At 43.8% G+C, this 21,187-nt stretch overlaps 1 protein-coding gene across 5 annotated transcripts in view; it reads left to right on the forward strand.

Annotated features, from left to right (window-relative positions):
• ADK (adenosine kinase) overlaps positions 1-21,187 on the forward strand; it is a 118,156-nt gene that overhangs the window by 35,129 nt on the left and 61,840 nt on the right. For all 5 annotated transcript variants that reach the window (XM_075610318.1, XM_075610319.1, XM_075610322.1 and 2 more), the window contains one exon: positions 12,216-12,269. In XM_075610318.1, the coding sequence (XP_075466433.1) occupies positions 12,216-12,269 (54 nt within the window). The remainder of the gene's footprint in view (positions 1-12,215; positions 12,270-21,187) is intronic.

A 21,187-nucleotide genomic window follows, 5' to 3' on the forward strand; every position in this document is an offset into this window, starting at 1 on the left:
TGTGTGCAACAAGAGTTTGCACTGGTAAACACCCCTTCCCTCCCCCACGCTTTAGCGGCTCTCTGAGGGCATGGTGGGGTAAGCGTGAAGAAATTACGTGTTGACAAACACTTCCCCCATACGGAGAAAAGCGGCCCGCAGCCAGTTCTGGGCTATTTATTGGTAGGGTTAGGAACACCAATTGGACTGCTGGTCTCTACAAAGGGTTGTTTTCCGGTCGGCTATGCCCGATTTGTTCCTTTTTTACACCTTGGGGTGTAGCTAACATTTTCATGCTAACAAACTGTCTCACATAGAAGTGGCCGTTTTCTTCTGTTTTTAGCTCTGTGGTTGGAAGCGTTTGCACCACAGACAGGAATGTTTTCCTGGCACGGTTTGGGCACAGACGGTTTTATTTTTAGCCGGATATTTGTGTTGGAGTAGAACTTCTTTTTGATGGAAGGAAAGCAAAAGGCACCTTCCTGGGATCGTCTTATTCTTTACATAACTCTCGTTCAGTGGACAACCCAGGGGCGGGAATACAGCCGATGCAAAGACCGGGCTCACAGCATTAAGGTCCCATTGCCTGAGCCACATCCACCAGGACTGTCCCTTTTTGTTTGCCATGTTCCCCGGTAGTTCTAGCACCACGAAAAGTCCTGGCATGCAACATTACTGCTTGGGAGCTGTCAATCATAATGGAGGCGGGAAGAGTTGCGCCCCGGAAACCATGGCACTACTGAAAGTTGTGAAGTGGGGCCCCCAAAATATGCTGGCACCGGAGCACACCATTCTTCCTTGAGGAAATGTAACCATGACTAAAGCAAAGAATATTTTCATTGGTGCCTCTGAATTGAGGGGGTGCTTGTTCACTGAAGGTTTGCTCATCATCTGACCTGTTCCTGTTGGAGCCGATGAGGGAGGACAGAAGGGGGCTTTGCCTGTTCAAACTCCTGCACACACCTGGATTCATCAAGCTCTGATGCAAGGTTCTGCACCCAATCTAACACTGGCGGCCATTAAAGTCGTTAACCATTAACTGCGGGTCAGGATTTGATGCCCTTTAGTGGGCCTTGGTGAATCTACCACATAGTGATATGGAGCAGCTGGAGAAAATCAAACACATCCCATGTCTTCCATTTAGGTTTATAAACTAATAATTAAAAAAACACCCTATAAAATGGTGTAAGATTGAGTGTCGATGGGGCCACGGCCTCTTCGGCACAACGCAAGTCACATGAAAGCGGTCGCCCGTCCGCAGAGTCCCGTGAATTGAAGACTTGTCTTTTCTTCCATTTCCCTGGATTTCGGAAAGCTTCCTGCGCTCCATGAGAACACGGCTCGAGGTCGAAGCTGACACACGAGCGCTCCGCCGGCATGGCGGAGCCACTACGTCACTACGTCATGTGCCCGTGGAACACCAGACCCCATGACGTAGCGACTGCGTCTTGGGGCATCCAAAGGGTTAAAAAAAAAACAGGTCTCATTTTTTTCTAAAGTGTAAATAATGTAGATTTCCTGAAGCAGGTCACTGTTACTGGTTCATTTTGGTTCTAGGACGGATTGTACCTTTATTCGAATTAATCTCTGAAAGCAGACAGGGCTTGTGGTTTTGAAAACATTCTTTAAAATCCCAAACATCAAAACTATTTGTACCCCAGCCAGGTGCTCAGAGGTAACACAAAAACAAAAAAATCTGTTCTCTAAGAAATATAAATGTTCTGAGTAACCCCTCTTTGATTCTCAATATAAATCTGTGAGTCTCTTATTCACAGTGCAAATCACTATTGCGTATGGATCGGCACTCACCTTCCTGGAGCCCTTAATGAAGTTATTACTCACCGTCTACACCAGTGACCCGGAGCAATGGCGTTGTTCATCTTCATTTTCTTTTATTCTCTATGTAAAGTATGAGACGCACCATTTCAATGACCTGAAGGTCTTGTGATGAGACCAGAGTAGTACTCGCCTATCCTTTCGGAAGCGACGTATTTCATGGGGGTTCCTTGGTGGGACGAATACCGCTATGGCAAGAGAAACATCGACAAACCGAACGCTTATCCGCAGCGCCCTACCAGAACAAAGTGGCGGAGGCGGAGCAAAAAACACAGCGAGTGGCATCATGCGTCATTACTGTTGGTTCCATCATTGTGGCTCCGTTTATCTGTAACACAATAAAACCACACCTCCTTTTGTGTTTAAATAAATAAAAGAACTCACCTAAACACAGGGCCGGCTGGTAATAGTGCAGGGTTCGGTGTAGGGAACTGGTACAGGGCCTCTTACCTTCTCCAACTGATTGCAAGGGGGAGAGCCCAGGGCCTCTGTAACACTCGTACTGTCCCCTTTGCGATGTTTTCCTGCGGTGTCCATCATGGCGCTGCGATGTAAAATGCCGTCTTGTCATGACAACGGGACATCACGTGACGTCATGCGGCATCACGTTATCATGGCAACGTGGCACTGCATGACGTCACGTTGTAACAACGTGACGCCGAATGACGGCACATGATGTCCCATTGTCATGACAACGCAAACCATTTGACGTCGTGCGACGCCATGAGGGACACTGCAGGAAGACATCGCGAAGGGGAAAGTACTAGTGTTACAGAGGCCCTATGCTCGCCCCCCTGCAATCAGTTTAATTGTTGTGGGTATCAGAGCGCACAGCCTCTGTAACCGCAGGGCTCGATTCAGTGGCACCAACGGCACTGCCATCACGCCGGCATTGTACATTGTACACCGGCAAGTAAATTCATCAAGATACATAAAAATTCACCTGTGGTTAAAAAGAGCAAGTAATTCTTCAGAGCATCCAGACAACAATATAAGTAGAACATTTGCCCCTATGATATTCTAACAGCTTTAACCTCGTAGGGATCTAAATATGGAACAGAAGAAACGGAACCACACTTACATATTTATATTGTGCAATCCAAATGCTCAAACCCATGTTTATAAAGTGAATTACCTGTATCCTGTTCAGGAATCAAGTCTATAATCTGTTATCAGTTATCTACAATCAGTGGAGGGACTTTCTCTACCACGATTTAACTCCCAGAGGAACTGACATGTTACAGGAATGTATGCAAGTAATGAGTGTGTGTTTGCAGAACTATTCACCCCCTACCAATAATGTCACATTTTGTCGAATTACAAATAATCTATGCACAGTTATGCAAAGCTACAAAGCTGCGGGGGTTAAACTGAACACTGTGATACGAGGAGGTTAAATGTCAGCAAAGGAAATGTACAAAGTGACATTAACTGGTTGCATAAATATTCAGCCCCTTAAGTCCGTACTTGGTAGGGGCCCTTTTTGCAGGAATTACTGCGGAGTCTCTTTGGACCGGTCTCTAGCTTTGCGCAGTAGGATGGTGACATTTTTGCCCATTCTTCACGGGAATATTGATCCATTTTTGATGTTTGTTGGAGATCGTCAGTGGACGGCAATCTTAAAGTCTTGCCCTAAATGTTTGAATTCAAGTCAGAACTTTGACCGGTCCACTCAAGAACATGAATTATCCATTGTTGAACCACTCCAGTGAGGCTCTGGTTCTGTGCTTTTTCAGGTCAGTGAAACTGGGGAGGAAATTCACGTTTCAGCAGGACAGTCTGTGCTGATTCAAACAGGTTTTCCTACAGGATTCACCTGTACTTTGCACCATGCATTCTTCCCCATATCCTGACAAGCTGCCCTGTCCCCATAACATGGTGTCCACCACCATGCGTGACATATAGGTTGGTGATGAGTTCATGTTCACACATCAACAATAAGCTGGTCCCTACACAAAGCTGGGCTGTATTGGACGGGTAGCAAGAAAGTCATTACTCAAAAAGACACGTGGAAAAATGTTTTGTGGTTAGACGAGACACATTGAACCTTTTTGGTCTAAATTCCAAGCATTATGGCTGGAGAACGCCCAACACTGCACATCACCCAGGTAGCACCATCCCAACTGCCGGGCATGGTGGTGGTAACATCATATTATGGGGACGCGTCTCTGCAGTAGAACTTGATAGGAGAGAGGGGAGGATGGATGGTGCAAAGTACAGGCGAATCCTGGAGGAAAACATGTTGAGTTCAGCCAAGACTCTGACACCGGGGAGGGAATTAACATTTCAGCAGGACAGTGACCCGAAGCACAAAGCCACACTGGAGTGGTGCAACGAGAGAATGAATGTTCTGGAGTGGCCCAGTCACAGTCCTGACTTGAATCCAATCGAACATTTATGATGAGACTTGAAGATTGCCGTCCACTGACTGTCCCCAACAGACTTATCAGAACAGTGTCAATTTTCCCGTGAAGAATGGGCAAAAAATGTCACCATCCTACTGCGCAAAGCTAGAGACCGTTCCAAAGGGACTCGTAGCATTAATTGCTGCAAAAGGCGCTTCTAACAAGTACTGCCTTAAGGGGCTGAATACTTATGCAACCAGTACATTTCACTCTGTACATTTCCTTTGCTGACATTTGAAGCTCCTCCTCATAAAATGTTCAATTTACCCCTACAGCTTTGTAGGTTTGCATAAAAGAAGTTACTTTGAGAAACTGAGCATACATTACTTGTAGTTCCACGGTGTGACCCCCACTGTGTGTGACCCCTGACCCTCACGGTGTGTGACCCTGGATCAATTGACTCACCGTCATTCAACAAACAGATTACAGTATTTAAATCATTAAACCAGTTAATTGTATATTCGTAGCATCTTTTCAGATGATAAATAATCGCGACGGCTAAACATTGTAAATTGCAAAGATATATATATATATATATATATATACTGTACATCATTCACAAAAGGCGTGTATACTGGACATCATTCACAAAAGGCGTATATACTGGACCTCATTCACAAAAGGCGTATATACTGGACATCATTCACAAAAGGCGTATATACTGGACCTCATTCACAAAAGGTGTATGTTAATATATTCACAAAAAAAATGTAAAATATTCATTAAAAAAAATGACTGGTCTCAATCCGTATTTAGACCAAGTGGGATGTGGACAAGCAAACTTTAGTAGCTGCCACCATGATAAATTAATCTCATGAATATTATATTACCACGTAAAGCCGCCAATTTTTGCTGCCACCTTATTCATGGCAACATAATGTAACTGAATAATGGCGAAAACGGCTATTACTACTGTATATATCTGGGATACAAACAACTCAAACACCCAGTGGGTATTTCTGCTGAAATCTGCCGCTCCGTCACGCTTCCTCGCGTGCACTGTGGCCGGCCCCATAGATCCTCAGATGCTGCAACACGTGGGGGGGCCGCCTACCCCGAACTGGATCCAGGCTCAGAGAGACTGGAGCAGCAAACCTCACTGCAATATAGTCCTGTTCCTTAATTAGGAGAGCAGGTGAGGGAAACCAGAACCATTGTAAAGTCTGGTAAGGACTTCCTATCCACCAGCCTTAGTGACTGTGAATCTGTGGAGCGGATCACTTCCATACTAATTCTGTACTTCAATAAATCAGACACAAAGCTGCCTACTTTCCTGGGACTGTGTGTGTGTGTGTGTGTGTGTGTGTGTGTGTGTGTGTGTGTGTGTGTGTGTGTGTGTGTATATGTGTGTGTGTATATATATGCAGTGGTTGACAAATCACCCCAAAATCTACTCGCCACCTAGTCCCGTCCCCGCCATGCTTGGGCGGCCATGAGGAGGTCGCCACGGGGTCAAATCCAGCCGCCACGGGCCTGTAGGTGAATGGATTTGTCGAACACTGTATATATGTATATATACATATAGACACTCAGTGGTATATAGTGTAGCCCTTTAATAGTGCTTGGGTGATGTGAGTATTAGATGGATAACCGATACTAAACCAAAGTGTAATCTTAATAGATTTAGATATTAGATATATCATTGTAACCATAAATTGATTGTGAAATGACAAACAACAAAGTAAAACTAGTCTAAATGAATGTCCAACGGGTGATTCTTGAAGGTAAAGAGAGCTGCAGGTAGATGAAGTCAGGGCTGCTTTCATAGGGATGAACCACATCCGATGGGTAACCTAAGAAAAAAGCAAGCGCATGCTCCATAGCGTAAAAAGGTATAACATTTAATGAAGGGGGAGGAGGGGGAAACACGTGCCCTCGCAAGGATAGAATTAAAAACCGCATGTTGTGAATATATCGCCGCCAGCAGTAGTTACAATCAGGACTTTCAGTCCAAGCGTTCTTCCCAGCGTGGATGTTGAAACAGTTCCGCTGGGCACTCAAACCAAGGAAATCCCAGCGAGGCAGACAGTCCTACTGCAAGCAATTTCCCAGATATCGCGCCTCAAAGGTGCTCCGGCCTCGTCAAGCTCAGGCATGATGCCGTCGTCCTTGCGCGTTTCAAAAGGCGACAAAAAACTTCCAACGTTGGCATATAGCCAATAAAGAATATCACTTGTGAGCACATTCACATGTCTTAGACAGGTCTGCAACCCGGCCGTTCACCATTATCACCAAGCACAGGGGTGCGCAAAGTTTTGACCCTGCGCCCTCCCCTTCCCCCTGCCTGCTCAACTCCCGGCTCGTGCCCCTCCTCCTGCTCGGCTCTGGCGTCAAATGACGTTGCGGGGGTCGTGACGTCACGTTCCCACGCGACCCCACGGAGTCATTTGATGCTGGCTACCATGGCGACGTGTCGCCGAAGATCAGGTAACCTCTGTAGCTGCCGCGCCCCCACATGGAAATTTTCCCGCCCCCCACATTGCGCACCCCTGACCTAGCATACAGTGCTTCCATTGCAGCAAGGGATTCTGGGAAATGACATGGAATATATCTACAGCTATATATATATATATATATATATACATACACACACACACACACACACACACACACACACACACACACACACACACACACACACACACACACACACACACACACATATATATATATGCAAATATAGCTGTATGCTCATCTGCATGTCTTAGGCAGGTCTGCAACCCCGCCTTTCCCCATTATCACCCAGCATACAGCACTTCCACTGCAGCAAGGGATTCTGGGAAATGACATGCAAATGAGCACACTGTGTCACTTTTTGCCTCAATAACCATTTTTAACATGGTTCCCTATAGGCTTATGCTTGCTGCATGGTCACAGCTTTGAGCACAGCCAGGGTTAAGGTGCATACCCAGAAAACCACCCACAGACAGCTGTTTCGACCTTGATGGGTCTCATCAGTGTGGGGTTGATTTTACTGGGAATGCAAGAGAGGCAATGGGATAGGCTAAACCATAATACTGAGTTAAGTTATGATGAGTAAAAAAAGTGACAAAAACCCTCCACAGGAAAGCAAATATGCAAATATAGCTGTATGCTCATCTGCATGTCTTAGGCAGGTCTGCAACCCCGCCTTTCCCCATTATCACCCAGCATACAGCACTTCCACTGCAGCAAGGGATTCTGGGAAATGACATGCAAATGAGCACACAGTGTCACTTTTTGCCTCAATAACCATTTTTAACATGGTTCCCTATAAGCTTAAGCTTGCTGCATGGTCACAGCTTTGAGCACATATATATATGTATATATATACACACACACCAGACAGAATTCCCTCCAAGCACTCAAAAATAACCGTAAACGGCAAAGTAAAAAACATCAAAAGTCGGAATCAAAAGACAAATGGATTTTAATACACAAAGATAAGCAACACTAACAATTTAAAAAACATACAGAAAAGCGGACCACGCTGAGAACCTCTAAAGAAAACTAAATACAGTATACACTAAGAAAATATGCCTAAACCTCTAAGAAAGTAATCACAAATAGAACCACAGACACATGTCCACACGGAGAGAAAGAAGGGGGGTTAAATGAACTCTCCTAACCCTCACCAAAAAATATGAAGGTATAAAAGTACTGTATATCTCAATTTCCCAAAAATATTGCCTAAAATGAATGAGTATTTACTAGCTATCCTGTTCAATATGTGTCTGTGCTACAAGTGGATTAGGCTGGAGTTATTGCTGATATCTCCTTGATCTAGTCCAATTACGTACAGTACCTCTATTTGCTGCAGTGGGTATAACATTTTATTGTGTACTTATGTTTCCATCTAGTACTGACCCACCTCACCCCTTGATTTATGCTTTATCTGCTATATATTTTTGTATGCATACCTAGAAGCTTATTTGATCATATCTTCACTGGTCAGTTATTTCTCTGATCATTAGAGTATATAGGCTTCATTATATAGCATTTACTTTTTTTCCTAAGGGGTGCTTTTCATAGCTCCACTCTTATACCTTCATATTTTTTGGTGAGGGATAGGAGAGTTCATTTAACCCCCCTTCTTTCTCTCCTTGCGGACATGTGTCCGTGGACCTATTTTTGATTGCTTTCTTAGAGGTTTAGGCATATTTTCTTAGTGTATACTGTATTTAGTTTTCTTTAGAGGTTTTCAGCGTAGTCCATTTTTCTGTATGTTTTTTTAAATTTGTTAGTGTTGCTTATCTTTGTGTATTATTAAAATCCATTTGTCTTTTGATTCCGACTTTTGATGTTTTTTTACTTTGCTGTTTACGGTTATTTTTGAGTGCTTGGAGGGGATTCTGTCTGTTTTTTGTGTGTTTATATATTAGTTTTTCCCAAACGCCACCAGTCATCCTATATTATTTATTGCATGTTTTGGATTTATTGAGATTTGGTGTTTGATACCGTTTATTTTTTGTGGTGTTGAGCAACACTGTTTTGTGTATGTGTGTGTATGTATATATAGGTATATATGTGTATGTATGTATATATATATATATATATATATATATATATATATATATATATATATATATATATATATATATATATATATATATATATATATATATATATATATATATATATATATATATATATATATATATATAAAAAGAGAGGAGAGAGCGCACGCCCCATAGTATAAAACTGTATATTTAATGATGGGAAGGGGGAGGGGGGAAAAAAAATACACTCACAAGGGTACAAGTGTTAAAAGCATTTCGTGATAATATCACCACCATCCGGTATCAATACTTTCATCAAACGTCCGTCAGTCTCTGCAAGATGAGGAGTCCGTGATCATCTGAGTATTCGGGGTGTGAGAGGTGTATCACCGAAGTCGTGCTGGAATCCCAGAGAAACTCCCTGCTGGATGGCCTCCGTAGTGTTGGGCGCACGAACCGGCCTATTCTTGCGCACACGTGATGACGTAATGTCCGTACGTTTGCGTGATGACGCTCCCTGACGCGTTTCGTCACTCTCGGGCGACTTTGTCAAAGGGTAGTGGAGAGGGGTTGAACGCATGTGTATATATACACTGAATAGTGACGTAACAGCTCCTTGAACCAGCTGGATATAATATGAACATCAATAGAAGCTCAATCTACTAATAAAAGCTATACTAATAACTAAAACCATGATGGTAAAGGGAAAGGAGGAAAAACGGGCAAATCAAACCAAGCCATACATCCTAATAAGGGCTCATATACAAATACAAAAATACTGCGTGGAGGAAATAATTGCATATATAAATAAAAATAAATAAACATAAAATTGGAAAAGGAAATGCTATAATAAATAATCACAATGAATACACATATAATAGATTATAAATTAAAACATTTGTGAGTCTATGTATCTCTCTAATTAGATAATAGGTGCTGCGGCTAAACTATACAATATTCATATTAAGAGTAATTTTATTTAAAAAGGGATCAATTCATTAAACTCACTATAATAAAAATTGTGCAAATATAAGTGAACTGGAAATCAATCAATAACTAATGATCTGATGAAAAAAGGGCAAGAGATTCATGAAATTGAATTGGTGAATATATGACAATATATTAAGGCAATCTTAAATATACCTAATGTGAGCTATGAATAGCAGACATAACTAAATGTGTAATTATGATTGTAATTATAACAAATGTTAAATGATGTGAAGTGTGAAAATGTGTGAATATATAAATAAATGTGCGTCACCATTTTTATTGATGAACTATCTTTGAAGGACTGGTTATCACTTTAATTTATTTTTATTAGTTTCTCTTTTTGTTAATATTGTATTGTGTGAATTTTAGGTCATTTAATTATTGTATCCATATAATAAGCACTTCATTTAATTTATGCACAGGCACTTACACACTTAATATGTCAGTGTGACACTTATAGCACATACATTTATTATATAATTTTTAAATAATATATTATATATTTTTAAACACTTGTAATACCCCTTAGGCGCTGCTTTTTCTCGTTTTGTTAGTCCTCCATATACAGGCATACCCCGGTTTAAGGACACTCACTTTAAGTACACTCGCGAGTAAGTACATATTGCTCAATAGGAAAATGGCTGCTCACGCATGCGCCTGTCCGCACGTCCTGAACAACAATACCGGCTCCCTACCTGTACCGAAGCTGTGCGCAAGCAGGGAGACTATAGAGCCTGTTACACATGCGTTATTTACATCAGTTATGCACATATATGACGATTGCAGTACAGTACATGCATCGATAAGTGGGGAAAAGGTAGTGCTTCACGTTAAGTACATTTTCGCTTTACATACATGCTCCGGTCCCATTGCGTACGTTAATGCGGGGTATGCCTGTGTTACATACATGCTCCGGTCCCATTGCGTACGTTAATGCGGGGTATGCCTGTGTTACATACATGCTCCGGTCCCATTGCGTACGTTAATGCGGGGTATGCCTGTATATGTGTATTTATGTATGTACACACACACACATTTCTACACTATTTATTGCATGTTGCTACTTTAGACGTGGTTGATGATATATTGATCTATTGCTTTGTGGGGCTGTCCCGTCAACATATGGGTTAAGTAGAAGTCTGAAAAGCGCAGAGAACAGACCGAATGTGGAAGTGCAGATATAAAATACATTCGCTCACAGAAAATGGATGTTACCCTTTGTCTGCCGAAGGGGAACGTAATACATTGCCGGCCTTCCCTGGCAGGGAGAGTTGTATCTATATGTTCCTTGATTTAGGATTTGGGGCACTAACGATCAGGATTACAGAACAAAGTGGGACAGTGCAGCGGCGCGAATGGGCGTGGTGCGTTCGCTCCAGGGGTGGCAGGGGCAATAACAAAGCCAGCTAATTATTTATTCATTAGCCTCTTTAAACCGTTAAACCTATTATTGTTTTGACTTCCTTCCCAAAGCCGTTTTAATCGCTGCAAGAATTAGTGGCAGCTTAGGCCAGGTCACCAGCAGAAAAGTGTCAGACGTGATCCTGACGCATCGCGCGTCTCCTCGCCCCGACGCGTCTCCTTGCCCCGACGCGTCTCCTTGCCCCGAAGCGTCTCCTCGCCCCGATGCGTCTCCTCGCCCAGTTTGGAAGAAATCTGGAATAGTTTTTCATGGTGTCTGTGGTTAAATCACAATGGGTTAGCGCAGGTTTCAGTCGCTTGTTGACTATTGGACATGGGTTATTTAGGAATTTTTTTTCCACCCGTATCAAGGCGGCTCTACCTGTGTTAAACTGTTATGTAAACCATTCCCAACGTTAACCGCTGAATCTCACACATACCTTGCATCTCCCGCTTCTCTTTTATACTCCGGCAGAACATCTCATTGATCAGTCACTATGCTGCCATAATTATGCACAACTCCCGAATGTTCAACACACACGTACAGCACTATATCAGGAAAACAAACGTACAGCACTATATCAGGAAAACAAACGTACAGCACTATATCAGGAAAACAAACGTACAGCACTATATCAGGAAAACAAACGTACAGCACTATATCAGGAAAACAAACGTACAGCACTATATCAGGAAAACAAACGTACAGCACTATATCAGGAAAACAAACGTACAGCACTATATCAGGAAAACAAACGTACAGCACTATATCAGGAAAACAAACGTACAGCACTATATCAGGAAAACAAACGTACAGCACTATATCAGGAAAACAAACGTACAGCACTATATCAGGAAAACAAACGTACAGCACTATATCAGGAAAACAAACGTACAGCACTATTTTAGGAAAACAAACAGACAGCACTATATCAGGAAAACAAACGTACAGCACTATATCAGGAAAACAAACGTACAGCACTATATCAGGAAAACAAAAGCATCCTTTATAAATCGGCGTCAAATGTCGTTATGAAAACCGATACAGAGCAAGAAATATAAATATCCTTTGCTAAAGCAGAAGCCCAGAGCACTTCCTGAAACTTCATTTATTTTGTCTTTGCAGGTACGGTTTGAAGGCAAACGATCAGATCCTGGCTGAAGACAAACACAAAGAATTGTAAGTCTTCATTTCCTTTACAGGCGCTCTTATCCTTTGTATTTTGTTACATTTCAGATACAAACGTTGTGCTCTAACCTCATTAAAAAAAATAATAATATAATATATTCTATATCTCTCAAGTAATGGCAAGTATGATTGATTCCTCCCAGCTTTCAATTATTAAGTGGTTTTTCAACTTTTTGTTTTGATTACGGAACCCGCTAATTATATTATGAAACCCTCTCTAACAGCGCGTCTTAGATCAGATGTATTGTAAGGAACCCCAACCCTCTCTAATAGCCTGTCTGAGATTAGATGCATTGTAAGGATCCCCAACCCTCTCTAATAGCGCGTCTGAGATCAGATGCATTGTAAGGAACCCCAACCCTCTCTAATAGCGCGTCTGAGATCAGATTCATTGTAAGGAACCCCGACCCTCTCTAATAGCGCGTCTGAAATCTGATGTATTGTAAGGAACCCCAACCCTCTCTAATAGCGCGTCTGAGATCAGATGCATTGTAAGGAACCCCGACCCTCTCTAATAGCGCGTCTGAAATCTGATGTATTGTAAGGAACCCCAACCCTCTCTAATAGCGCGTCTGAGATCAGATGCATTGTAAGGAACCCCGACCCTCTCTAATAGCGCGTCTGAGATCAGATGCATTGTAAGGAACCCCAACCCTCTCTAATAGCGCGTCTGAGATCAGATGCATTGTAAGGAACCCCAACCCTCTCTAATAGCGCGTCTGAGATCAGATTCATTGTAAGGAACCCCGACCCTCTCTAATAGCGTGTCTGAGATCAGATGCATTGTAAGGAACCCCGACCCTCTCTAATAGCGCGTCTGAAATCTGATGTATTGTAAGGAACCCCAACCCTCTCTAATAGCGCGTCTGAGATCAGATGCATTGTAAGGAACCCCAACCCTCTCTAATAGCGCGTCTGAAATCTGATGTATTGTAAGGAACCCCAACCCTCTCTAATAGCGCGTCTGAGATCAGATGCATTGTAAGGAACCCCAACCCTCTCTAATAGCGCGTCTGAGATCAGATGCATTGTAAGTTCTACTGTATTTGGGATCATTTTCAAATTACCTGTAAATTGCAGGGAACCATTTGGGGAGATGCTTGGGGGACCCTGGTTGAAAAACACTGGTTTAAGCATTAAAACAATTACTTTTTGTGTGTAGTATATTCCAGGGTATAGTGGATACAAATAGGACCATAGTGTATATATAGATATTAAGCGACCCAAAGGAGAAATGGCCCTTGTGGTTACATGCTGATCTGCACATCTCGGAGCTCGCCTGGTTTTCGTGACCTTGGGCAACCCCATTTAATCCCCCCAATCCTAAATCCTCCCATTCTACTCTATTTTATTGGACATTCAAAAATGACTGTCGGTAAAGCTCTTCATTTCTCTTGCTGTCCTCGTTTCATTTTGTAAATTAAAACTGAGGCTACTTTTCGTATGATCCATCCTTCTTGGAATGACTTTTTATATATTTTTTTTTTACACCTAGCTGGAACTACTTCAGATATTCTTTGTTTTACCAACAAATGAACGTGGCAGCGTTACGTTATTCTTTGGTAAGCGCGTGATCGGGTCTCGGTGCCATCACGCGTTTGTGTTTGGATCTGGCGTCCTTTTGCACGCTGTGTTTAGAGACGGCTGTTCAGCACTCTGTATTCGTGATGAGGGAGGATTGAAAGACACTCCGTCCGCCCGCAGGCGGTGAAAGCTGATCAAACCTGATTTCATTTGTTGGGCAAAGCAAACCTGATTATGTAAAGGTCAAGCAACAGTTTAATTAAATCCAAGGCCTGAGATTTATTTATTTATAAAATGTGTTACCAGGAAGTAATGCGTTGAGCGTTACCTCTCGTTTTCCAGTCTGTCCTGGGCACAGAGTTAGGCCGCGCGTATAGTGCCCGCGACGGGTGATGTCACCCGTCGCCACTAGTGATAGTTATATTTCGCTTTGCGGCGGCGTCGCAAGCATCCTGGCATTTGATTGGTTCAGGGGCTGTCACATGAGGCGACAGCCCTTGAAAAATCAAATATTGCAAGATACGAAAGTTCGCCACGCGGCGGCAATGCATTGTTTTTGGGCGGCGTCACCCGTTGCGGGCACTATGAGTGCGGCCTAATGATGACAGATACATGGTAACAAATACACAGTTACATTAAGTGAGCAGGGTGATACATTGCGTACAAGACATTGCGTGCACAGATTCCAGGCGCGCACACGGCTGGTAGGTAAGAAAAGAAAAAGGCAACCAAGCTTTTTACCACTTGTCCTTAAGAGAGGACATTTTCTGTTCCGCTGGTCATCATTATTATACTGTTTGCAAGTCATCTTGGTCCAGCTCCTACCCCCTTCACTTTCAGGACGGATTGCGATTGTGTGCCCATTTTGTATGTAATTTCCCAGAATCCCTGGCTGCAGTGGAAGCACTGTATGCTAACAGATAATGGGGAAGGGTAGGGCTGCAGACCTAAGACGTGTGAATGTGCCCACACGTGGTATTTATATTTGCTGTGTTCTGTAGGATGGAGGGCCCATACGTGGTATTTATATTTGCTGTGTTCTGTAGGATGGAGGGCCCATACGTGGTATTTATATTTGCTGTGTTCTGTAGGATGGAGGGCCCACACGTGGTATTTATATTTGCTGTGTTCTGTAGGATGGAGGGCCCACACGTGGTATTTATATTTGCTGTGTTCTGTAGGATGGAGGGCCCACACGTGGTATTTATATTTGCTGTGTTCTGTAGGATGGAGGGCCCACACGTGGTATTTATATTTGCTGTGTTCTGTAGGATGGAGGGCCCACACGTGGTATTTATATTTGCTGTGTTCTGTAGCATGGAGGGTTTTTGTTACTTTTTTTTTTATACCTTCCATCACTTCTATAATGTGAGGATGTATTGCAAACTCTCGTGGCAATGAAGGGGTGACATGTTTGCCACGTATATGACTGGGAAAAAACAGTGTTCCAGGAATAAAGGGTTAACAAGCAGACTCCGCATTGTGGGAAACGAAATGATTAGTGCGAATGTCTGTCTCCTAATCTTCGCTCCCCTGAGTCCCCGATCTCCCCCCAGGCCAGGTTTTGGGTCAGCGCATACCTGCGCCTGGTCTGGGTGACCGTTGGAGCTGGGCTAAAGTATCAATGGCCACCAGAAATATTCGATCATCTTTAAAGTAACCGCCTTATTTCTAACGTGTGTGTGTGTGTGTGTGTGTGTGTGTGTGTCACGTATGGTTTCTTCTCGGATTCAATCACCGTAAATCGGGAGAGGCTCAGCTCCAGCGTTCACGGGCCACCAACAGGTCAGGTTTTCAGGATATCTCTGCTTCAGCACAGGTGGTGCAGTCAAAGACTGTGCCGCTGATTGAGATATTTGTGCTGAAGCAGGGATATCCTGAAGGCCTGTTGGTGGCCCTTGACGACTGGTGTTGCCCGCTCCTTCCATAAATGTTCGAATAATAGCCGGGCCTATATTTACCAATTTTGTGCCGTTTCCCGGCTCCAATTCCAGCACAGACTACTAAGCCCCAGCTACAAATGAAATTCAAATAATGTTCAAATAATGTATCAAATATTTTCCAGTACGTATTTTACTGCTTTCAGTGTAAAGTTTATAGAAGTTAAGTAACGGATACTGTGGTGCTCCAAAAATCAAATGTGACCATAATCACTTGTATTAATGAATCCAATAAACGCCAGGATGCTTGTATATTGTCCATTTCTCATAAGACAATTGATCAAATTGATGGGACTCTGTGCCTAGTGGCATCCACTTGATGACCATAAATAATGGCACACTTGTGTTGATGACCACAAATAATGGCACACTTGTGTAACCCAAATAGTAATGAATATAAGCAGCAGCTTTTGTGTATAACAGGAAGAATGACATGGCACTATGGCACATTACCTGTATCCTTTGCAGGAGACCTTCCACTGCCAAGGCATCCACATCGCAGTCTGTGAGTGAAGAGAATCCAGTGTAGTAATGCAGCAACCAGGGCACAGCCAGTGACTTGTAAGCACAATACTTCTGCTATTTGACAAAGTGCTTCGGCGTGAAACGCGTAGGTGGTGCGTTCATGTAGCTCCTGCTTTTGGGAAGTCTGCAATAAGTAGCTGACCTGCTTATGCTGGAGTCTGCCTGGGGTTATTGTGTTTACAAGTCGCTGGCTGTGATCTGGTTGCTGCACTACTATACTAAAGTTTATTGAACAATTACGTTCAGTAGCCATAATTTATATTATTTATACCAGCACTTATAAAGCGACCGGCGCTGGTAACAAGCTTGCTGTAAGCAGTGGATTCCCCATTGATGTTGACATGCGCAGGGAGAGTCGCCTAGGTAACGGAACTCTGCTCTCGCCTGGACGCGCAGGCTGGCCCGGGCCACTGTATGAGACCCGGGCACTATACAATTAGTGCGCTATTACCCGGTGGCTACCATTTTTAGCACAAGCTACAATTTAAGCCCCAGCGTTTAAGTGAACTTTACAGTATTTATCAGTTTAACCAACGATGGATTCATAGTTACTTTGCAAACAAAAATTGTTAGCGTAGCTTTGTTCCTTTAAGATGGCAAACAATCTTATCACCAAAAGATATATGTCAATAATTGTAAAAACCCTCCAAACTTCTTTACCATGGAAACTTTGTAAACATTTTTTTTTTTTAATACGTTTGTCCAATTTTGATGTTTAGTTGTAACGGCGTCAATCAATTTAATGTATTAAACAAGATGCTGTCCTTCACTCGGATCCTAGCCAGGACGGTCCCTTCTGTTTGGGTTGAGAGAACTCTAAATCCCGCTGTTTGCTCTGGCGGGTGGATTTGGGGGGAGGGGGTGTCTGTTTCAGATAAAGCGGCCCGTGTGGGTGAGAGTGGAAGAGGCATTGATTGAATCCCTTACGCTGCAGCTTTTTGCCACCTCTGTATATTCAGAGAACAAACAGGCAGATTCATGGAAATATGCGACACCCAGCTAGAAGCCATTCCAGCGCACATTACCGTTGTAGGTTCATGTTGCGTGTCGCAGCTCTGTGAGAGCGTCTGCTGCACTGGAAGATTTACACACCATATTATATCCTTAGAATAGCTTTGCTCGGTTTCTTAACCACTTCTGTTCCTTTGGTCATTATTGAGAGATCCTTATGAGCCTCAGGCAGGTCCTCTAAACTTGCCCTATGCCGTAATCACACATGCAATGTAGCCCGGGATTCTGGGTAATGACATGCAAATGAGAATTCCTCGAGTGTTACTTTCTGCTTCTTACCCCGTGTCACATGGATCTATTACATCTCATGTCTGGTGTTTAGCGCGGCTTTTAATGCAAGTCCTGGGTATTACAAATGTATGTCCAGCAAACCGACTCGCGCGGCTGTTTTGACCTTTCTGTTCCCGAGCATGATTGAATATTCAAATATTCATGTAAAAACTTGGCTCATTACAGAGCATTTTATTCATCGCCATACAAGCTCTCCTCACCGAGCAGGTGACAACTCTTTCATTACCGCCGCTGCCAGTCCCAGCGAGCCAGATCGGGCTTTGATGTTGACGGTCGCAGTAGTGATTGACAGGTCGGTCAACACTGCGCCCCACACAGGGGGGGAGGGGGGTGGGAATTTTGGAGCGAGGTTATATGATAAATTATTGCACAGGGCATTGCCGCCGCGGGTAGGATCACCTCCCCGCCCCTACAGTCAGCTACTTAATGCATACGGTCCCGCTCTTCTCCTTATACGGGGAACTAGAGACCAGCCGGGATATTGGGCGGCTCAGGGAGCGGGAAGGGGGTACGATCCCCTGGTGGGGGTGGGCTGCTGGGATCGTCAGCGGTTGGGGACCGCCGGTAAAGCCCCTAGGGCCGTTTGTTGCTCACCAATGTTCTTGCAGTTGGCACTGGAGAATTGCAGAGTTATTGCAGGTTATGATAACACTCGGTGAGCAGAGATTACATGATATGGCGCTGAGCTTCTGAAGCCTCCTAGGTGAAGAAGGAACCAAAGAGGGCTTGAAAGCTTTTTACAGTATCATTTTATCTATAAAGAAGAACTAATGTTGGTGTGTGAAGAAAATGCTCTCTGAATACCAAACCCCCCGGACACTTCCAGAGCAAAAAATGGCATATTTAATTAATTCCAGTTAAAAATGTAAATATAGAAACAAAGGAATAATAAATACATTATGCCGTGTTTTGGAAAGGGATCGGAGAATGAGAAACAAGACCATTCTATCAGTGATCAGTTTGTATAACCCAGAAGGTATCGGATATTCTCTACAGACCGAAACCAACTCGCTGGTCCAAGTGCGGAGGCCGTCCGGCTGCATGGAAACAAAAGGTGGTCGGTGCAACAATGAGCACCACAGCACGGAGAAGAGAAGCGTTCTGCACCTACGCACCACCTCCTGTCGGTCAGAAGTTGGACTCGAGTGACTTCCGGCGCCGACCAGAACGCGGAATTATCGCAGCGACCGGGCGGAGTCTGCTGGGGAGCCGCAGGGTCACTGCGGTGCGGAGTGCCGCCGCTGGCCCTGCGAGAGTTGTCCCAGCTCTACCCTCCCCCCCCCCCGGCGGCCGCGGAACCCATGAGGGGCGCTAACGGAACCCCCTGTTGAAAATGACTGCATTAGACGCTTGACATATTCCCCATTTTCATCTAGGCATCAAATATGTCCCAGGAGCTAAGAATGAGATGTCCCCGGTGTTCTTTCAGATGTGCGCACAGCACTGGGACGTGTTACACAGCTGTCCTCAGGAAGCCCTGATTATGCGAGGCCAAGAAGCATCGTTATGTAATGCTCGAGCAAATCTGATGTGTTTATTTCTGTTTACATTGCAGTAATTGCATTCATTTAAAACTGGTGTAACTGTGTATTCGCCGGCTTAGGTTAAAGTATTTTTAATTTAAAAACATGACAAACAAATATTGGAAGCTGTCTATAGTGGAAGTCTATAGAACAGACGACAGAGAAGCCCGATGCTACATCCAATATGACAGAAATACACAGTAAAATACTTATATATTCTCTTGAAATAGGGCCATTTAGTTTAACCCTTTGGCCAACGCGTTGTAAGCTTGTGAGCCACGTCAAGGCAGACACCTGTTCGCAAGGCCTAACACTACCAGATAAAATACTACTATACCTCTATTAGGATTAAAATTCTCATTTACCTCTATTAGGAGGGAGAAAGACCACAGTGGGTCTATATCCAGCAGAATGAGGCACTTGCAAACTAGGGAAGTGGGGAGGGGCGGGCTTAAAACCTGGGAAGCTATGAATGCGATTTCCCCGTTGTTCTTTCAGATGTGCGCACAGCACTGGGACGTCCTCAGGACACAGCTGTCCTCAGGAAGCCCTGATTATGCGAGGCCAAGAAGCATCGTTATGTAATGCTCAAACAAATCTGATGTGTTTATTTCTGTTTACATTGCAGTAATTGCATTCATTTAGAACTGATGTAACTGTGTATTCGCCGGCTTAGGTTAAAGTATTTTTAATTTTAAAAACATGACAAACAAATATTGGAAGCTGTCTATAGTGGAAGTCTAAAACACAGATCCATGCGAAAACGGGCAGTAAAATAATCCCCGGGGAGTGGGGGTCAGTGATGTAACATTGCTGCTTATACCAACAAAAACAGAAAGGCCAGTGCAACACACAAAGTGACACAACATATAGAACAATACTCCAGCGCTTCTCTGCTCATGAGTAAGGGCCATTTAGTTAGACCCTTTGGCCAAAGCTTATACGCCTGCAGCCACTTCACGGCATGACCATTGCTGCTTATCCCGTCCGGCTGTGAAAAGGGACTGGTTACAGGGTCTCTCCTTTGGCCGTTTTACCAAAAACCGTTGGACCGGCCATGTGTCCCGGACCCTGGCAAGGAAGGGGTGACAAGTTAAAGCCCCCTATACATATGGAGACGACGGGGCAAAGGAAAGCAAGCACTTTCTGCTCCTGTTGTGATCTTCTTTTTAATTGTATGGCAAAAGCTTTTATGTTTAAGTTCTGTACGATGTCCGGACTGAAGCAGCGCCTGTCTGTTTCTCGCATAGCCTTTCTGTAGACAACATGGGATATGGACTTGCTGTGACTATCCACCAGGTGTCACCGTTGGCCCACATGTAACCCTACGGTGACTGTTCCTTCCTGCCGGATCGGCAGAGCCGCTGAAAACGCTGCCATTTACCAGAATAGTCTTTTGGGCGTGTAAATATTGTTTGCTGTTTGAGTGTGTAGTGTCCTGCAGGCCGACACCACATGTAAGGGGCCTGACCCTGGGCAACTCCAGTCCTCAAAGGCCACCAGTAGGTCAGATTTTCAGGATATCCCTGCTTCAGCACGCGTGGCTAGTCTTTGACTGCACCACCTGTGCTGAAGCGGGGATATCCTGAAAACCTGACCTGTTGGTGGCCCTGGAGGATTGGCGTTGGCCGCCCTGTACTAGTTAATGCTTAAGCGTCGAAGTGCAGTTTTTATTTACAGCGAAACGCATTTATTTTAAGTTAATGTATATGGTACCCGTTATAGAGATGCTGGCAAAAATGTTAAATATAATCATTTGTCATGTGTTAAATGACCATAAACTTGTGACCCTTCCGATCCTAAACCTTTCCTGATCCGGCCCCTCTGGGGTAATTAGCCCTGCGTTAATGTCCTGCTGCCTGTCTGGGTGGGGCAAGTGCGCATAAACCCTGAAGGGTAACACTTGTATTATTTGCCCTGTAAACTACTGCAGGATTAGGGCCTTTTGAAGTAAAAAAAAAAAAATAAATATATATATAACTGTTTTTACAGACATCACATTAAAGGAGCCGCGCAGTCCTGGCGACACTTTGTTTCCTTGTATAATAGGTTTGAAACAGCGGGTCTCCGGCGCTGATCCACGTTAATTTCCGCT

Source organism: Ascaphus truei, chromosome 8, assembly GCF_040206685.1.
Source record: "Ascaphus truei isolate aAscTru1 chromosome 8, aAscTru1.hap1, whole genome shotgun sequence".
Taxonomy (NCBI): Eukaryota; Metazoa; Chordata; class Amphibia; order Anura; family Ascaphidae; genus Ascaphus; species Ascaphus truei.